Source organism: Talpa occidentalis, unplaced genomic scaffold (genome assembly GCF_014898055.3).
Source record: "Talpa occidentalis isolate TD23 unplaced genomic scaffold, MPIMG_talOcc4v2.1, whole genome shotgun sequence".
NCBI classification, from domain to species: domain Eukaryota; kingdom Metazoa; phylum Chordata; class Mammalia; order Eulipotyphla; family Talpidae; genus Talpa; species Talpa occidentalis.
In genome coordinates, this window is record NW_026555331.1 from 146,914,803 (window position 1) to 146,932,265 (window position 17,463).

The following is a 17,463-nucleotide window of genomic DNA, read 5'->3' on the forward strand; positions in this document are numbered from 1 at the left end:
TGTTACTGGACTTCAATCCCAAACTCCAGATTCATATATCCAACTGCTTACTCAACATCTTGGATGTGTAACAGCTATCTCAAAGTTGGCATCCCCAAAACTGAATTCTTTTTTTTTAAGATTGATTGATTGATTGATTGATTTGTACAAGCACTGGGTATAGTCAGAAGCGCGGGAGAGTGAGAGAATTCACCAGAGCCAGAGAGGGGAACAGAACAGGCAAACCGACGAAATACACTGCTGACGGGAGCAGCGGGCGTGGCAGGAGAGGTCTGCTCGCTGGCGGCCAGGGATCAAATCCGTGCTGCAGAGGCTGCGGGCAGCTTCGCAGCCCAGCACTCAACCGCTGCGCCACCAGGGGAGGCCCCCAAAACTGAATTCTTAACCTGACCTCCCTTCTGCCTCATGACATATCTCTTGCTTGGAAAACTCACATTCAATCAACAAACCCTATCAACAGTCAGCTCTACTTGAAATATCCCAAGTCTACCACTGCTCAATACCTCTACTTGACCAATCTGTCCTGAGCCATTGCTTAGAGCTTTCCCCTGGCTTGCCTATTTTCTACCCTTGCCCCTTTACAGTCTATTCTCTACATAGCAGTCAGAGCATTCCTGTTTGTGCCACCCAGCTCTGGGTGCTTGAATGGCTTCCTAGTTCACGTAAAGTGAAAGTCAAAGCTCTTACCATGGTGACTGATCACGCTCCCATTCCTATTCTAACACTCCTTAGATTTCATCTCCACTACCCCCTTGAATAGCAAGGTGCATTCCTAATTCAACCTATGAACTAGCTGGTTCTTTGATCTGTAATGCTCTTCCCTCACGTCCTAAAGTCTTCTCAACTAAGGTGCTATGTTAACCTCCCAATTTAAATTGCAACCTATGCTTCAAACCTTATTCTGCTCTACTTCAATCTCCCACAGAATTTATATCTTAAAACACATTATATAATTTTTTTGGCTTATCTGTGTCCCCATCCCCAAGGTACACACACAAGCAACCTTCACCAGACAACAGTCTAGATACTGGTTAAGATCTTTTTGTTTTTGAGCCTCCCTGGTGGCACAACGGTTGAGCGCTGGGCTGTGAAGCTGCCCGCAGCCTCTGCAGCGCTGGTTCAATCCCCGGCCGGTTCAATCCCTGGCAGATTCAATCTCCGGCCAGTTCAATCCCCAGCCGCCGGCAAGGGTCCCACATGGTGCGCAGACTGCTCCTGCCGCACCCCCTGCTCCCGTCAGCAGTGTATTTCGTCAGTCTGCCTGTTCTGTTCCCTGCTCTGGCTCTGGTGAATTCTTTCACCCTCCCGCGCTTTGGACTATACCCAAGTGGTTGTATAAATAAATAAATAAATAAATATCTTTTTTTTTTTTTAATTTTTTTTGTTTTTAAATGTGCTCCTAAACACCTAGATTATGACCTGACATATAGTAGGCACCCAAATATTTACAGAATATATGAATACCTATTGTCCTATGAAATGAATCATTACAAAAGTCTCCAACGTAGTTTTGGATGGATGACAAAGCAAACAGTGGGTCACAGCTTAAAAAATGCCAAAACACAAGTCTTGATGCTTACCATTTTTCCCCTAAAATCATGAGACAGTCTTCCTACTATCATATTAAGAAGTTTCACCTCTTTCCTATGAAAAGCTAACATAAAATATCCCTATGATGTGGCACTTTATGTTGCTTCATTTGGACAGTGACTTAACTATAACATAATCAACACTCAAACAGCTCTGCTAAGGAAATCATCAGTCCTACATTAAAACCTGTCAAAATTTCTAACTAGAGCCTTGTGTTAAGAATATGGACATTCTCGGGCCTCCCCGGTGGCGCAGCGGTTGAGCGCGGGGTTGCGAAGCTGCTCGCGGCCTCTGCGGCGCCGGTTCAATCCCCGGCTGCTCCCCGGCCACCGGAGGAGGGTCCTACATGGTGCGCAGACCTCTCCTGCTGCCCGCTGCTCCCCTCAGCAGTGTGCTTCGGTCCTTCTGCCTGCTCTGCTCCCAGCTCTGGCTCTGGTGAATTCTCTCATCCTCCCGCGCTTCTGACTGTACCCAGTGCATGTATAAACAAACAAACAAACAAATAAATAAAACATGCCTCTATTAAAAAAAAAAAAATCCCAGCCTTTAAAAAAAAAAAAAAAGAATATGGACATTATCAAAAAAAATACCACAATATTTATCTCTGTCTTGAAAATCAACAAATAACACTACTGTAATTTTAGGGAGTAGGGGGAAAGAAAAGCCAAGAGTTGCCAGTGAAAAGCAAGCAGCATATGAATGATTATGACACAGAAACAGGTCCATGACTCCATGTTAAACTACCCTTTTCAAAGAGCTGTCCATGATAAAAAAAATAACCGAAAGTTTGTTCATGAACACACCTAACTTAAATTAGGTACCAAACTCAACAGCAGAAAAATCCATCTGCAGTAAGGAGTAATTAAAAAGTTAGACTAAACTGAATATTCACCTATACTAAAACTTACTTGAGACTGTATAACCCTGTTAATATGAGAAGGCATGTGAAGGAAGGCTATATGGGAGGAATCTCTTCAAATGTTAGAAGCAATCATACAAACTAAGAAGATATGAACATTTTCAGTGGTTGTAGAATAGGAACATAAAGACTAAACTGAATTGTAATGCTCTCCCTTTTTTTATAATGTGTAAAAAAAGCAATTTGAATTATTTAATAATAATTAACAATAGCACTTTACCTTTTCATAAAAAGTTATAAAGGGAGCAACTGTTTGGTATTCATAAAAAAGGGACTATTTTCATAATGAATATGGAACTACCTTTATATATTACCCCGATGAAAACTTTAAAAATAACCATATTGAATTAAAGCTCTTAAATTAATAAATGTTTGGTTTTTTCCCTCTAAACTACAGAGAGATACCTTAGAAAGTACATGTTAAAAGTGAGAAAAGGAACTGGATCCAGGTAGATACACAAAAAAATACATAGGTACTAATAACTGTTAACAACATTACCGTCGGAAGTAGAAATCACCTTTAACATTAAAAACACATCTGGAAGTTCAAACACGAATTCACTTTGCAAAAACAAATGCTGCAATGTGGAAAATACTAGGTCAATGGAGGAACAACTCCAAGCAGTATTTTAAGCTGTTTCAAAACACTCAAAGGGGGGGCCTCCCTGGTGGCACAGGGGTTAAAGACACAGCACTATCAAGCTATCACCAGCCAATGCAACAAGAGTTCTATCTCTGGCCTGCCAGGGAGCTGACCCACATGGCACAGCAGACCTCTACTGTCTTGCCTGCAGCTCCCCTCAGCAGTGTATTTCAATAGATCTGCCTGTTCTGCTCCCACTCTGTCTCTGGTAAATCTTCTCACCGCCTCCCCACCCCCACACCTCTGGCCTACACCGCAGTTCTTGTATCCAGAAATAAATAAATCCTAAAAAAAAAAAAAAAACACTCAAAGGTAAGCAACTAATGCAAAACATCTTAAAATTGTATTTAAGCTGTTCTAAAAATAGGAAGTAAAATTTTTCTGGTGTTATTAATTTAAAGGTTATATATTTAGTGCAAGGAAAAAAATAGAGTATAGAGTATTTCTCAATTTAAACACAAAGCATCTTTTACAATAAGGAGATCCAGACTTTTTTTAGCACACTAATTTTGGAACAACAGTTGAAAACAGTCTGCCAAAATGCTGTGCTTCCCTCTCCCTAGAAGTGCAGTTTCAAAATTTGCAAGGTAGCCAAAGAAAATTGGAATAAGACTCCTTACAACATGAATGAAAGCCTGGACAGTACCTATCCTTCCAAATGTCACATGACTCTGTATTGGTCAGGTATTGAAGATTTAGGCTCTATGAACACATTTCCCAGTTTTTTGTCTTTTAATTCTTAAGTGAAAATCATAACCAGAAATATTATATCATAGGGCAGCCCCCAGACTAAGCAGTAAAAAGCCATCACCAGCATAATTTAAAACAAGGTGAAGAATTCAATGGGCCCCAAAGACAAATGTAGAAATATGACAAGCAATCACTATATGCTTTTCTTAGTTAAAAACACAACTGAATGCCTCTAAAATACTAAGTTATTAATTCTGAAACATTGAAGAATATGACGTAGGTTTCAAATGGAAGAACTCTTACAACTGTAGGCAGAGAACAGTTCATATTATAAACTAGTATCTTCCATCACCCAACAGTGACTTTTCTGGTAAATAAGCACCTGAATATATTTACTTTTCCTCATATGTATCTTGATTACGGCTAGTCCTTTCGCAATACTGTAAGCAAGAAATGACTGACTTTTCTGTGCAACCTAGGATATCGCCTTCATTTCCTATGATGAAATTTAATTCTGGATGAAACATGTTTTCTTTACCTGCTACTCCTCATGAACCTCACCACCAAATAATTCAAGATACTGTAGGGAGTTAAACCATTCTGGGGTAAATGACACTTTTGACAATATTAAGAAAATTATGGACCTTCTTCCTTGTTAGTAACATAAGAAATTCAAAAATCAAAATTTTAGAGTTCTAGAAATCCCATGAACTGAATGAATCTACCTAATCTTAAGACTTAACTATGGCTCCAGTAATCAAGACAATGTCGTATGGGCTCAAGAAGAGACATACAGATCAACGAAAGAGTACAAAGCTCACATACACCATTCATTTCAACAGATGCCACAGTAATTCAACATAAAAAGGTTTCTTCAACAAAAGTGAAACAGGTGGACATCCATATGAAAAAGAAAGAACCTTAACCATTACCTTACATTATGTACAAAATATTAACATCAAATGGATCATAGACCTAAACATAAACACTAAAACTATAAAACCTCCAGAAGAAAAAAACTGGAGAAAATTTTATGACCTTAAGTTAAGCACAGATTTACTGGATAGGACACAAAAAGCAAAAAACATACAGAAGAAATTAATAAATTGGAATTTATCAAAAATAAAGCTTCTCTTTAAAAGACACTTTGGAAAATGAACAGACAAGACGTGGGAGGCATGTGCAAAACACATTAGCTGATATAAAGGAACGTGTGTACAGAATACATAGGAAGCACTCTTCCAAAGCCATAATAAGGTAAAACTGAATAAATAGACAGAAATGGATACTTCGCCAAAGAAAACAAACAAGCACATAAACAGATGTCTAAAATCATTTAGTTATTAGGAAAACGCAAAACAAAGCCACAATGAACTATTACATAGCTATTATGGCTAACCCTAAGAATACGGACAACACCAACTGCAAACAAGTTAACACAATTGCATCTCATTCATTGCAGGAGGCAATGCAAAGTGATATGGCCACGTTAGAAAGGTTTATAAAGTAAATATATACCCACCCTACAACCCATCAATTCCACTTCTAGGTCCTTACTCAAGAGAAATAAAAACCACTGTCCACACAAAAACCTGAACCCAAATACTAATAGAAGCTAAATCTGCAATTACTGGAAACCAGAAACAATCCTATCATTCAGCAACTAGTGGTACATCCATATAACAAGACTACTACTAAGCACGAAATAGAAACTAATTAGATACACACAACAGCATAGGTGAATCTCAAAAATATCATATTACATGAAAGTAGCCAAATACATAATACTACTGTATGATTTCATCTAGATGACTTTCTGAAAAATGCAAAGCTAGAGATCAGATCAATGTTAGCCAGGGACTGAAACTGAGGGGAAGCGACTGATAGCAAAAAGGAATTAGGGAAATAATGTAAATGTTCTATATTTTACTTTGGTCGTAGTTATATGACTACGTGTATAAATATGCCCAAACTCATCAAAACATATTAAAAATGGTACATTAGTATAAATTATATCCCAATAAACCTGACTTTTAAAAAATTATGGATTTTCTATAGACCTTTAAACCACACCTTAATTTCAGAAATTGATATCTGACCATATAGCAGTTTATCTCCCTTAGACCAGGAAACAAAAAACTTCTGCCCATGAACTAAATCTGGCCTACCATTTGTTTTGAATAACCCATGAACTAAGGGTGGTTTATACATTTTTAAATGGCTTGGGGGGAGGGGGCGCCAAAGAATATTTCATGATACATGAAAATTATATGCAATTCAAATTTCAGTGTCCATAAATAAGCTTTAGTGGAACACAGTGACATTCATTTACATATTGTCAATTAGCTGCTTTGATGCTACATCATTTTTGAGTTGCTGTGAAAGTGTAGTGAGGGGCCTCCCTGGTGGCGCGGCAGTTGAGTGCTGGGCTGCGAAACTGCCCGCTGCCTCCCCAGCGCGGGTTCATTCCCCGCCACCGGGTGAGGGTCCCACATGGCGCGCAGACCTCTCCTGCCGCCGCTGCTCCCCTCAGCAGTGTGCTTCGTCAAGGCTGCCTGTTCTGCTCTCCGCTCTGGCTCTGGTGAATTCTCTCACCCTCCCCGCTTCTGACTGCACCCAGTGCTTGTATAAATTAATTAATTAACTTCCCTTATTAAAAAAAAAGTGTAGTGAGGCCCACAATGCCTAATATATTTATTAATCAATCTTTTACAGAAAAAATTTGCTGATTCCTGCCCTTAGACACAAGTTTTTGATTTTTTTAAAAAGATTTATTTATTTACGCATACAAGAGCTGGGGCACAGGCCAGAGATGGGGGTGGGTGGGTGAGAGGATCCACCAGAGACAGAGTGGGGAACAGAACAGGCAGATGGACTGAAATCCACTGCTGAGGGGAGCAGCAGGCGTGCCAGGAGAGGTCTGCTGCACCATGTGGGTAACTCCCTGGCTGGGGATCTAGCTTGTGCTGTAGTGGTTGCAGATAGCTTCAGAGGTTGCGTCTTAACCCATTGCACCACCAGGGAGGCCCATTTTTGCATTTTTTACAGAGAAGTATCTCTTCCATACACAGCATCAAAATTTTTACAACCATAAAGTCCTTTTCTCAAGGAAACCAACAAGCACACAAACAAAGAACTTCAATAGATAAGGTGTATAAGGGGACTAAACACACCATTAAGGTAACTTTTGAAGAATATCCCTGAAACACCCAAAATGGGGTTTTTCAAACTGCCTGTTGCAAGCAACTGAAGTGTCAATCTAGTAAAATGAATTTATGACTAGCATAAAAATAGAGAACAGTACAGAGTACATCGTTTGGGTTCCATTCACTAATTCTTTCACTAAATATGTAGGTAACTATGTGCCAGGTACTGTTACAGACAGCAAAGATAGAAAAGTGTGCGAATCTGGTCAAAACTACTACAGCTGTGTATATATGGGAGCAACATAATATTTTTATTTCTTAGTGGTAAAATGTTTTTTAAAATTGTCTTAGAGCTCTAGCATAATTTGAAAACACCATCCTATGGTACATTTGTCCCAAAACTGCTCCCAATAACTGCAGCAACCTTACAAGAATGAAAATGATGTTTCGTTTGCTCTTATAGAGCTTCCAGAAGATATAATGTTAATTGAGTTCAGAGTAATTTTTATATTTTGTATTGAGCATATTCCCAGGGCCCAGAAAGGAATGTCATGTCACTGGGCATCAACTTCCCTTGATATACATGCTCTTGACATGGGGAGGAGTAAGAATAGTTTTTCAAGCCCAAGAGAAAACATGGAAACCAAAACAATCTCAGAGGGTAGAGGGGAGAAAAAAATAATTGCTTAATGTTAGGGTGGAGACTCTTTTAAGAGTTTCTTCTGACTACCATGCTTAATTATGTATGATAGTAAATTAGGTAGTTAGCTAAAAGAAACTGAAAAATAAAACTACCTCCCAAACAAATCGGTGTCTCCAAACTTTAAGGAAAGAACACATGAGACTCTCTGTTTGGCTCCTATATTAAATTGCTATGGCCAATGAATTATGGCCATGAAAGCATATTTAATCTTAACAAACAAACAAAAAAACCAGAAACACTTCTAAATAGGCTCACCTATTTTGAATTCAGGAGTTCTATAATTATTGTTGATCCTAACTTTACAAAATAGTTGATGTAGGTGAAATAGACAAAGAGAGTGAATAAAGGATGAGTAAAGAACTTAAAACAATTCAATTTCTGAAGAGGACAAAATCCAGTAAGAGCTACTGACAATAAACACTTTGTTTTCTTTTTATGACAATATGAGGGAGAAATATAGGAAGCACAGAAACATACTAGATTTGATGAAACAAGAGAATTATGACATAAACTGTTGAGAAAGTACTCCGCTAAAGAAATGTCAAGGTGTCAAAAGAAAATAAAATGTATTTTTGCAATTTAAAGGAGAAAACAACTGTATTGTTGAAGGGAATAGGAGAACATTGAGAAGTTGCCTCATATTTCAACAAGGTAAGCATCAGGTCTTGGAAAACTTTAGTAAACTATGTAGGCTGCCCCCACCTTCCCTTTCTTTCCTATCACTCACAGAACACAGATTTTCCGTTGTTATGACTATATTAGCCTCCTATTCATCCTAATCAGAAAGCAAGAGACAAAAGATTGAGAAAAGTCAGACCTCTCTATCCTGCTGTCCCAATATAACATTTCTGGCTTATTATCCAAATACAATCAAATCAACTTTGCCCTCAGGTTTACTGCAATCAAGGTATTCAAGCATCCATTCCGAATATGCCTTTCTTATTATTTGTTTACTAACAACTCATTCCTTTAATAGCCAGCACATACATGGACTGATAACAGATTTTGTTTTTAAATAAGAAATGAATGGATGATAAGGAGTTCATTAGCTCAATTACAGGAGAAGAAAGCATAGAAAAAGAGAACACTAGAAACTGAAGACAGTTATTTTACAGTTTTATCTAAAAGGTATGTTTTGTCCAACTTCAAATATCTCTTGAAGCATTAGCAGCAATAGCCAGCAGTGCACAAGAACACCCCTCAGTGAGACTACCACTTTTCAAGAGTAAGGTAACCTGACTGGAATGATTCATAATGATGTTTTAAAACAGTGGATCTCATATTAAAGGAGATTGCTCCTAGAACATTGCCTAAAAATCAATGCATTACTATAATTATCCAGTTTAACTAAGAGTGACAATAAAAGACCTAGAAAACAGAAAATAAACAATTTTAATTGTAATGTTAAGTATAACAATTTTAATTGTAATGTTAGTTTCCTTCTACAGAATACAGCACAAGAAAAATTGTTCACAAATACCACAGCCTGGTAAAACACGTAATTTTTAGAACGAAATGTATTAATTATACCATATGGTCATAGAAAGAAACATTAGGGAAATGTAAATGAGATGGGGTAAATGTTTAATGCCAAAAGTATAAGCACATTTGATAAATATTTAATAGCTCCTGTCATTTACCAGAATATTCTATTTTGAGCACCCACAAAGGAATACTTACAAATACAAAACATGAAAATTGTTCACTTCCCAACATAATTTTTAAAATTAAAATCTACAGTCAATGTTCAACATGTTTGATAACAAGTAGTAAAAAAATTACGAATACCCTCATATTCAAAAAAAATTACCTAAAAGAGAAATCACAGTATAACTAATGATATGGAAAACGTTTTTCTATATTAAGTTTAAAAGCATTACAAAACCTTACACTCTGAGTTATACAGGCACTTAAAAAAAGAGTAAATGTACACACCAAAATGTTTATAGAAATTTTATCTTAATGGCAAGATTACAATGATTATTGTTCAATAATAAATGGATTTCCCTCTGTAGGTACAAATTATCTAGCACAGCTGAAATTTCCCTCTCAGAAACTTTATTTTAAAACAAATCTACATTTTACTGTCAGATAAAGTAATTCTACTTTAGAGTAAAATGTGTCATTATACATAAGTACAATTCTTCGTTTCTTTCCATGTGCTTGGCGATTATAAGCACATAGAGGGAAGACAGTCCAATTAAAAGACCATAGCACATTTTGGTTTCCACTGAATTAACAATACCAACTTCAAATTTAAAATTATTTCTTGGAGGAATTTATCCTTTCATCTTAACACTTTTATTTATGTCCAGAAGGGATCAATTTTATTCATTTATTCCCCCTTTACCAAGCCAAATACATTTATTATCAGCTGCTACAAGAAAATATAGAGGAAAAGCTACTATCCATCACTAAACATTAAAACCTAGGTGGAGGAGACAGTGGGAAACACTTCTACTTCTTATTGGTTAAGAGTATCCTTAGAGTTTCAAGAGATTAAAATATGCTTTCTAATTATTGGCAATTTAAACTTAAACTCATCTAGCCCAGAGGTTCTCAAGCTTTGACACATGAGAACTTCCCAGGAAGTGTGCCAAATATAGAAACTCATGGCTCTAGTTCTCACCTACATCAGAATCTTCAGGGGATACTGTATTTAATAAAAGTCATCTCTATACCATTTCAAACTGTTCTAATAACTCTAAGACAAGTTCTCAATGTAAACAATGTTATAATCAGAAAGAATTACAATTTCATAATCCATACCCATTAATTTAGCCATTCTTATACTCTGTAAGAGTCTTCAAACTACTGTACAATTCAACAAAACCACACATGCACTACAGAGTAAAGCGAGCCCAGAGGCACCTGTGCCTGCAAAGACAAAGGCATATCCGATTGGTGGAAAAAATAGACAGCAGATGTGACCCCTAGTATTTATCCATTAAAAACAATGTATCCTAAAAATAAATTTCCATGTCAACGGAACAAAGCTGTTTATAAATAAGAAGGAATGTGGAGGTGTGGGGAAGACAAGAGGAAGCTTCAGCAAGTTAAGTACCAAAAGCCAGAAAACAAGGCTGAATGAATGGTAACGGGCCACAAGGAAAAAGAGAATACACTAAGAAATGGAAGCAAAGAGCTCTAGCCTTAGAATCCCAAGAAGTTGGGGGAAATGAGCAGATGTTGGAGGATAATGATCTGACCAGAAATGCAAAATGTAAAGTAAGTGAAAAGTGGTGTGATTTTGGACCCCCCCACCACCAAAAAAAAAAAGAGGGAATTGAGATTAAATCAATTGTTGGCATAGAACACATCATGGGCATAGATGGTAAAAAAAACCTGATACTGGTGAGCATAGCAAATAAATTTTCAAAGTAATGATGAAGCAGGAAAAAAGAGAATTGCATAGAAAGAAGAAAGAGATGTCATAGGAATTAGAAAACAAAACATTAGTAGGAAGGAAAGAGAACTTTGAGCAACATCAACAGAACAAGTCACATTACCTTATCAATCATTTAAAGCAGTTATTATCCCTTATATTATCTCATCTGTAGAGTACAGAAAAGTATTTTATGTAAATGTAATACTTTTTATATAAGAGGAAATGTAAATAATTTGACAAGAGGCTGAAAAGGGCAAAAACAGGCAGAGAGAAGCATGGGTAAGAGGGAAAAGTGAAAGAAAAAACTGGGACAAAAAGGAGGGCAACAGAAATAAATCAATCAAACCTGTGTTTTAAAAGGCGGTAGGAACAAAGTGAGAGGTGCAAATGCACAATGGAAGACTACCCCAAAACTGCCAGAAGGGCAAGTGAAACCTGATGGAATCCTGACAGTTTGAGGATTCAGAGAGTGAGTAGCTCCAAAGCGTTCAGGATTCGTGGAGATAATAGATGCCAGGGTTCGGGCGCGGGGGAATGATGTAGAGGGCCTCAAGAGGGCTAGGTGAGAGAAGTGCAAAGACGGGCGTAAAGCAGCAGCTGAGGCTGGAAGGCAGGCAGGTCAGACATCTGGTCAAAGGGCGAGGCGGCAGACGGGAATGGGATGCGGGATTACCAGTAAGTTACAGGGCACTGACCAGCAGTAGGAACGGGCGGGCCTGAGACCAGAACCGAAACAGTAGGATCCAGGGTTGAGAAAGTAACAATTAAATCAAAATCCCGTCCGTTGGGTTAAACAGGTGAAAAGAAGCCCCCACCCCCACCCTCCAAAGTATGAAAGTGTAAGGGAAGGCAGTGGCCTGAAAAGGGGGACAGTCAGGGGCAGCACAGAGGCAACGACGCGCCCCATCATCCCCATTACCATGTAATAATGACACACGGTAGGACCCGGCCCGGCCACCGACCTACATCTCCCACCTGGCTGACGCCGCCCCCCACCACAAATAATAAAAGCATCCCAGAGATGCCGAGCTGGGATGCCTCCGCCGGCGGTGACCTTCTCGGACCAACCCCAAGTCTCGCCCCTTCAGGATCGCCTCCCGCTCACCCATCGCTGCCCGACTGCCCCCATCCGGGGTGCCGGCCAGGGAACCCCCCGGGCCGTGGTGTGTGCCTGCGTAGCGAGGAGCAGCACGACGGAGAGGGACACCAGGGGATGCCCATCTCCCACCCCACGCAGCCCAGAGAGGGAGGCTGAGGGCACCGAGCCCCCACCGCCACCGCTTCCCCCCAATAAACATCAGCCCCGAGCCTGGACACAGAGGGGGAGCGGGGGGTGCCGGCACTCACCTCCTCGGGAATGGCAGGGTCCGCAGTCGAGGAGGCCGCGGCGCCGGCGCCGGCCTCGGGCTCCATGTCCCCGTTGAACAGAGCCTGGCCCTGCTCCGCACCGCCGCCGCCGCTCAGCGCCGCCATCTTATAACCGAGCGCCGGGGCCCGACGACCGCTGCTGGGCGGGGAGGGGGAAGGGAGGCGGAGGGCGGGGGGAGGCGGAGGCGGAGGGCGGGGGCGGCGGGGAGGGCGGCCCGGGCGGCGCCGGCGGCGGGAGGGCGCCTGGGCCACCTCAGGAACCGGCCCGCGGCCCCGGCGCAGCCGAGCCTGAGGGGACGGGGGGGGAGGGAGGATGCGAGGCGGGGGGCGGGGGCAGGGGGCGGAGACGACGAGAAGTCGCCGCGGCAACGGCGTCACCCGCGTGTCACGGTCGTGACGTCACCCGGGCCCGTGACGTCATCCTAGGCGCGCCCTCGCGCCGTCGGCTGGGGAGGCCCGCGGCCGCTCCTGCCCACCTCAGAGCGCGCCGCTTCCGCCGCGCGGCGGTTTCCATGGCTGCGGGTCCAGACTTTCTCCGCGTCTCCGTCCGAAGCCGCTTCTGCGATGTGGGGTTCGCGGGAAGCGCCGGGTGGCGGCGGAGAAGGAGTGGGAATCCTAGAGGGAGCAAGACCGGGGAAGCCCCAGCCGCTTACGTTATTTCATGACCGCGAACGTCCCTGTCATGAAAATAAGGCGTGAAACCCCCAAGCAGAATTTGATAAAAATGGCTTTTAGGAACAGCTAAACTTCCAGAAGGATGCTTCTATCCTTTTCATCAAAGTGTTTGGCCTGTCTCGTGGGTCTAAATGCAAGTCGAAAAGCTGCCTTTTCCCCGCCTCGTGGACGACTGATAGGTTTTCTTTTACTGTATTTCTCGTTTTCCAGAGTCAGTTCCCAAATGTCAGCGAAGCCCTCACCATGCGCAAGAGTCTGCAAAAAGGCACACGTCATTCTAGACCTCTGAAGCATCCAAACTTGAATCTTGTATATTCAGGAAAATCGTTCAGGATAGTTTAAATACATTTGTGCCTTTTATAAGCACAGTAGTCCAAGGCATTCTCTGTAGCACATAAGTATGAAAACAAGAGAGAAAACGTAAATTCCTTTTGAGAAGCTCAATGACAGAATTGAATTAGCTAAAGAAACCCACTTCAACATATTTACAGGAAAGGGAACTACACTTGAAGGGAGGACTAAGTGAGAAACACAGTGCAAGTTGCCCTAATGGTGTGCATTTAATCACCAAAGTCACTTAAACATCAAGTCGTGAAAAGCTTTGAGTAGACTCTGCAGTTTTGGACTTCCCTTGGAGAGGGAAGTCCCCGTGACCTCCCTATTGTGTTTGCGATGATTCAAGAGATAGAAAGCCGTCCTATTGACATCTGAAGCAGGATATCTGCAGATTGATAGGGTCACCATGAGTCCAGAAGCTGATCCTTACTCCCAAGGTAAGGAGTTAAATGTAAAGCTGCTTGATTAATCAGAATGCTAGTATTCCTCTCTATTGAAAACCAAAATACAGCCTGAGTGAGCTTTGTTAGCTTCATTGTACTTTCTCTTCCAAGAAAAATCTCTTTGAGGAACTAAATTTAAATCAAAAGCAGGGTAAATGCAGGTGATTTTAACAGATAATGTGGTTAAGCACCCCTTTTTACTCTAAAGACAGAAGTCTAAGCAAACTAAATTAGTACCATCAACCAGTCAATAGCATCTTTCCCCTTGATTTCATCAGAAACACAACTGACAGGGTTTTTAATTCTCTAACTGTCCTATTTCATTTTTCAAATCAGTCTCTAAAAATACTACATTATTTTATAGTACTTTCTCCTAACATGAAAAGCCCTAAGATTTGTCTTCATTGGTTCCATTTTAAATTATAGCTTCCTTTATCGGCAACAATGTTGATCATATCTTACAGGTTATTTATCCATAGGGTGATTGATCTCACGATTTAATATTGATTCTTGTTAGTTTCCATTCATTTAACATTTTCTGACCTTCAAATTCTAGATATATCTTATTTGATTTTCCTAGGTCATTCTAAATTCCCACACTATTCACACGGGAAAATAAAGAGAAAGCACAAACTTTGGAATCTAAAGATCAGAATTTCAGGGTCAGCATGCCCCAGCTTGGCTATAAAATCTCAAAGGAGGTAAGTTCATATCCCTGTTTGTTATTGTAGTTTTAATGTATAAATTGAGGTGGTAATAATGCCACCCAAACTACATATCACTGTGAATATTAAACAGTATAGTTTTCCCCTCTACAAAATATGAAGTTACCTTCTCAGTCAGAATTCGCACAAGACATAGTAGAAAGGTTTTGTCTCTTGTCCATGATGTCTCAGACCTTAGCTGGGAAGACTCAATGACTGCGGGTGTCTCAATGGGTGGCAACTGCAATAACCTGGAAGCAAATATCTTCACATGTCTGGTGGTGGAAGTTTGGACCTCAACGGGAAGTCAGCCACAACAGCTAATCATACTCTTCTCCTGTGCCCAAACCTCCTCATAGCATGCCTGCTTCGGGGTAGTCAAACTTCTTACAAGGTGACTAAGGGCTCTTGCTAGTCTTGCTATAAACAAAGTGAAAACTATGTGCATTTTATATCCTAGCCTCCAAAGATACACAGCATCACTTCTGTGCTACAGTAAGTCACTAAGCCAGCCCAAATTCAAGAAGGGGGAATATAGATAGATTCCCCCCTCTCATTGAAAGAAATGTCAAAGAATTTACAGACTTCGTTAATTTATAGACAGGTCTTGTTTAGAATAACAAACTGCCTTACTCTATAAGAAGTGGCTGCTGACTCTTATCTTCTTCTAAGAGGCTTCTTCACTCAAATTTGCCCCCTTTTATTACTGGGGAGCACCAAAACATATCCCCATATGCTAATGAAGAGGCCCTGATCTTCTTGCTTTAGTTTCTGAGGCCCTTACTTTAGTTTCCTTGGCCATTGGACACAGCCTTAATTATCTCCTCCTGGGCACACCCCTACCCCCCAAATTACAGTGCTGCCCAAATTGATATGCTGAAACTTCTACACAAAGCAGTTGCACAGTGTTCTCAGAGCCTGTAATGAGCCAAGCGAGTTTGTGTTCTGAGCAGAAACAGAAAGAATACCTTCCTTTTGTGTTGTGTGTCATATGGACACCAAAGCAGGATTATCTTGTGTCCCCCAAGTTTTATAGACATTTTAGTCAACACAATTCTTTTAGGTTCTGCTGACAATCTCCTTTCCCGCTAAGGAATTTGTGTATTCACAAAAAACTGGAAAACAAATTTACGTGAGAAGCACGATTCAAAACATTGTTCCAGTTGATGACTGGGAGGCTATAAAGAAGCCTTGCTGATATATTGGACTCTCTCTTCCCTGGAGATGAGTTTATTGCCACTTGGTGTGTCTATCTTGAGTTCTATATTCTGATAAACACTGGGTAGTCCATCTGTCAGCCAGACTTGCCCTTCCAGGTGTGATCCCACATTAGTATTGTCAACTGCTAGAAATCAAGCAGCCTTTAAGAAATTTCTACAGCTTCAGTCACATTCAGTGACATATGACTGATCACAGCTTAATGTTTTCTGTGTAAAACCAGGTCATTATTGTGAATAACACAACCTATATAGTTTATTTTTTAAAAGATTTATATATTTATTTATGCATGCAAGAACCAGGGTACAGGCCAGAGGTGTAGGAGGTGAGAGGAGTCACCAGAGACAGAGTTGGGCACAGAACAGGAGGATCTACTGCAATACACTGCTGAGGGGAGCAGCGGGCGAGACAGGAGAGGTCTGCTGTGCCCTATGGGTCACCTCCCTGGCTGGGGATCGAACTCGAGCTGCAGTGGCTGTGGATACCTTCATAGTGCTGTGTCTTAACCCCTTGTGCCACCAGGGAGGCTCCACAACCTATATAGTTTAATAGAAGGCTAGTCTCAGAAACCTATTAATAGAAGGCTAATCTCAGAAAGTAATTAAGTATGAATAGAAAATAAAATCATAGATTTGATCCAACATAGTCTTCCCACTAGCCAGCACTTGGAATTTTCTTTGTGGAATTCTAGACTCTTCAATTACTTTAGGGATGGGACTTCACTAATACAGTAACATTCTACTGTATTTTATATTTCCAAAAGTGAATTGATAGCCTCCTCTTTATGACATCTATATTCTGGTTTTGGGTTTTGCCTTCCAAAGGCACACAAGACAAGTCTATTTCTTTCTGTGTTACTGCTTTCAAATACCTGAAGAGAGCTCTGTTTCCTTTAGTTCTTTCCTTCAAACATTTTCTGTTTTTCCCACGTACTCTTTTCAGTGTTCCTATTAAAACATGAATTGTTCCAGGTTTGGTTCAGTCGACAAAGAAAACAATCTCTGATTGCAATTACCTAGGAACCAGATTTTATTAATTAAATGAGAACTCATATAGCAATTCCACCCCATTATTGGTACGTATGAAGTTTGTAGTCTACAAACTTTTTTTTTCTATAAAAAACTTTTTTTTTCTATAAAATGCCATTATTACCAAATCTAGATTTTCAGTGTTACCATCATCATCTCTTCTGCTGAACTTATTCTTCCCAAGTATTTTAATTCTGGAAGATTTTACTTCTAAATTAATGAAATATATTAGATATTGTATTTCTAACATTTGCCAAAAGATATTTACATCGTATGTTATTTTCATCTTATAACATCTTGCTTATACTACCCTTGGGTGTGTTAATAAAAATCATAGTTTTAAAAAAAATTTGTAAATTTGATAATTTGGGATATTAAATTTTTTAAAGTTTGCTTTTATTACAAGTTGTGGTATACTATGTATAGTATACTACCTTGAGGCAAGAAACAAGAGGAAAGTATATATGTATAATAAAAATAGTACCCAAATAAGGAATCAGTAAGCAAGAGTGAAGGAGATTGGGTTGGAGCAAAAGTGAAGGAGATTGGGTTGGAGCAAGACTTCTCTGAGACTATATTTTAATAGAGTCTTACTTTATAACATGTGTACTT

At 40.1% G+C, this 17,463-nt stretch overlaps 2 protein-coding genes across 4 annotated transcripts in view; one reads left to right on the top strand and one right to left on the bottom strand.

The window, feature by feature from the left end:
- The window catches only part of BRAF (B-Raf proto-oncogene, serine/threonine kinase), a 138,684-nt gene extending 125,933 nt beyond the window's left edge, over positions 1-12,751 (bottom strand). For 2 of the 3 annotated variants that reach the window (XM_037514526.2, XM_037514535.2), the window contains exon 1: positions 12,427-12,580. In XM_037514526.2, coding sequence (XP_037370423.1) covers positions 12,427-12,552 — 126 coding nt within the window. In that variant the 5' untranslated portion in view covers positions 12,553-12,580. Of the gene's footprint in view, positions 1-12,426 lie in introns of all 3 variants that reach the window. The other variant, XM_037514519.2, reaches the window with a different exon arrangement.
- Positions 12,752-12,950: 199 nt separating this feature from the next.
- TMEM178B (transmembrane protein 178B) overlaps positions 12,951-17,463 on the top strand; it is a 394,544-nt gene continuing 390,031 nt past the window's right edge. The window contains exons 1-2 of the transcript XR_008550888.1: positions 12,951-13,895; positions 14,482-14,602. The gene's annotated coding sequence lies outside the window, so the exon portion shown is untranslated. The remainder of the gene's footprint in view (positions 13,896-14,481; positions 14,603-17,463) is intronic.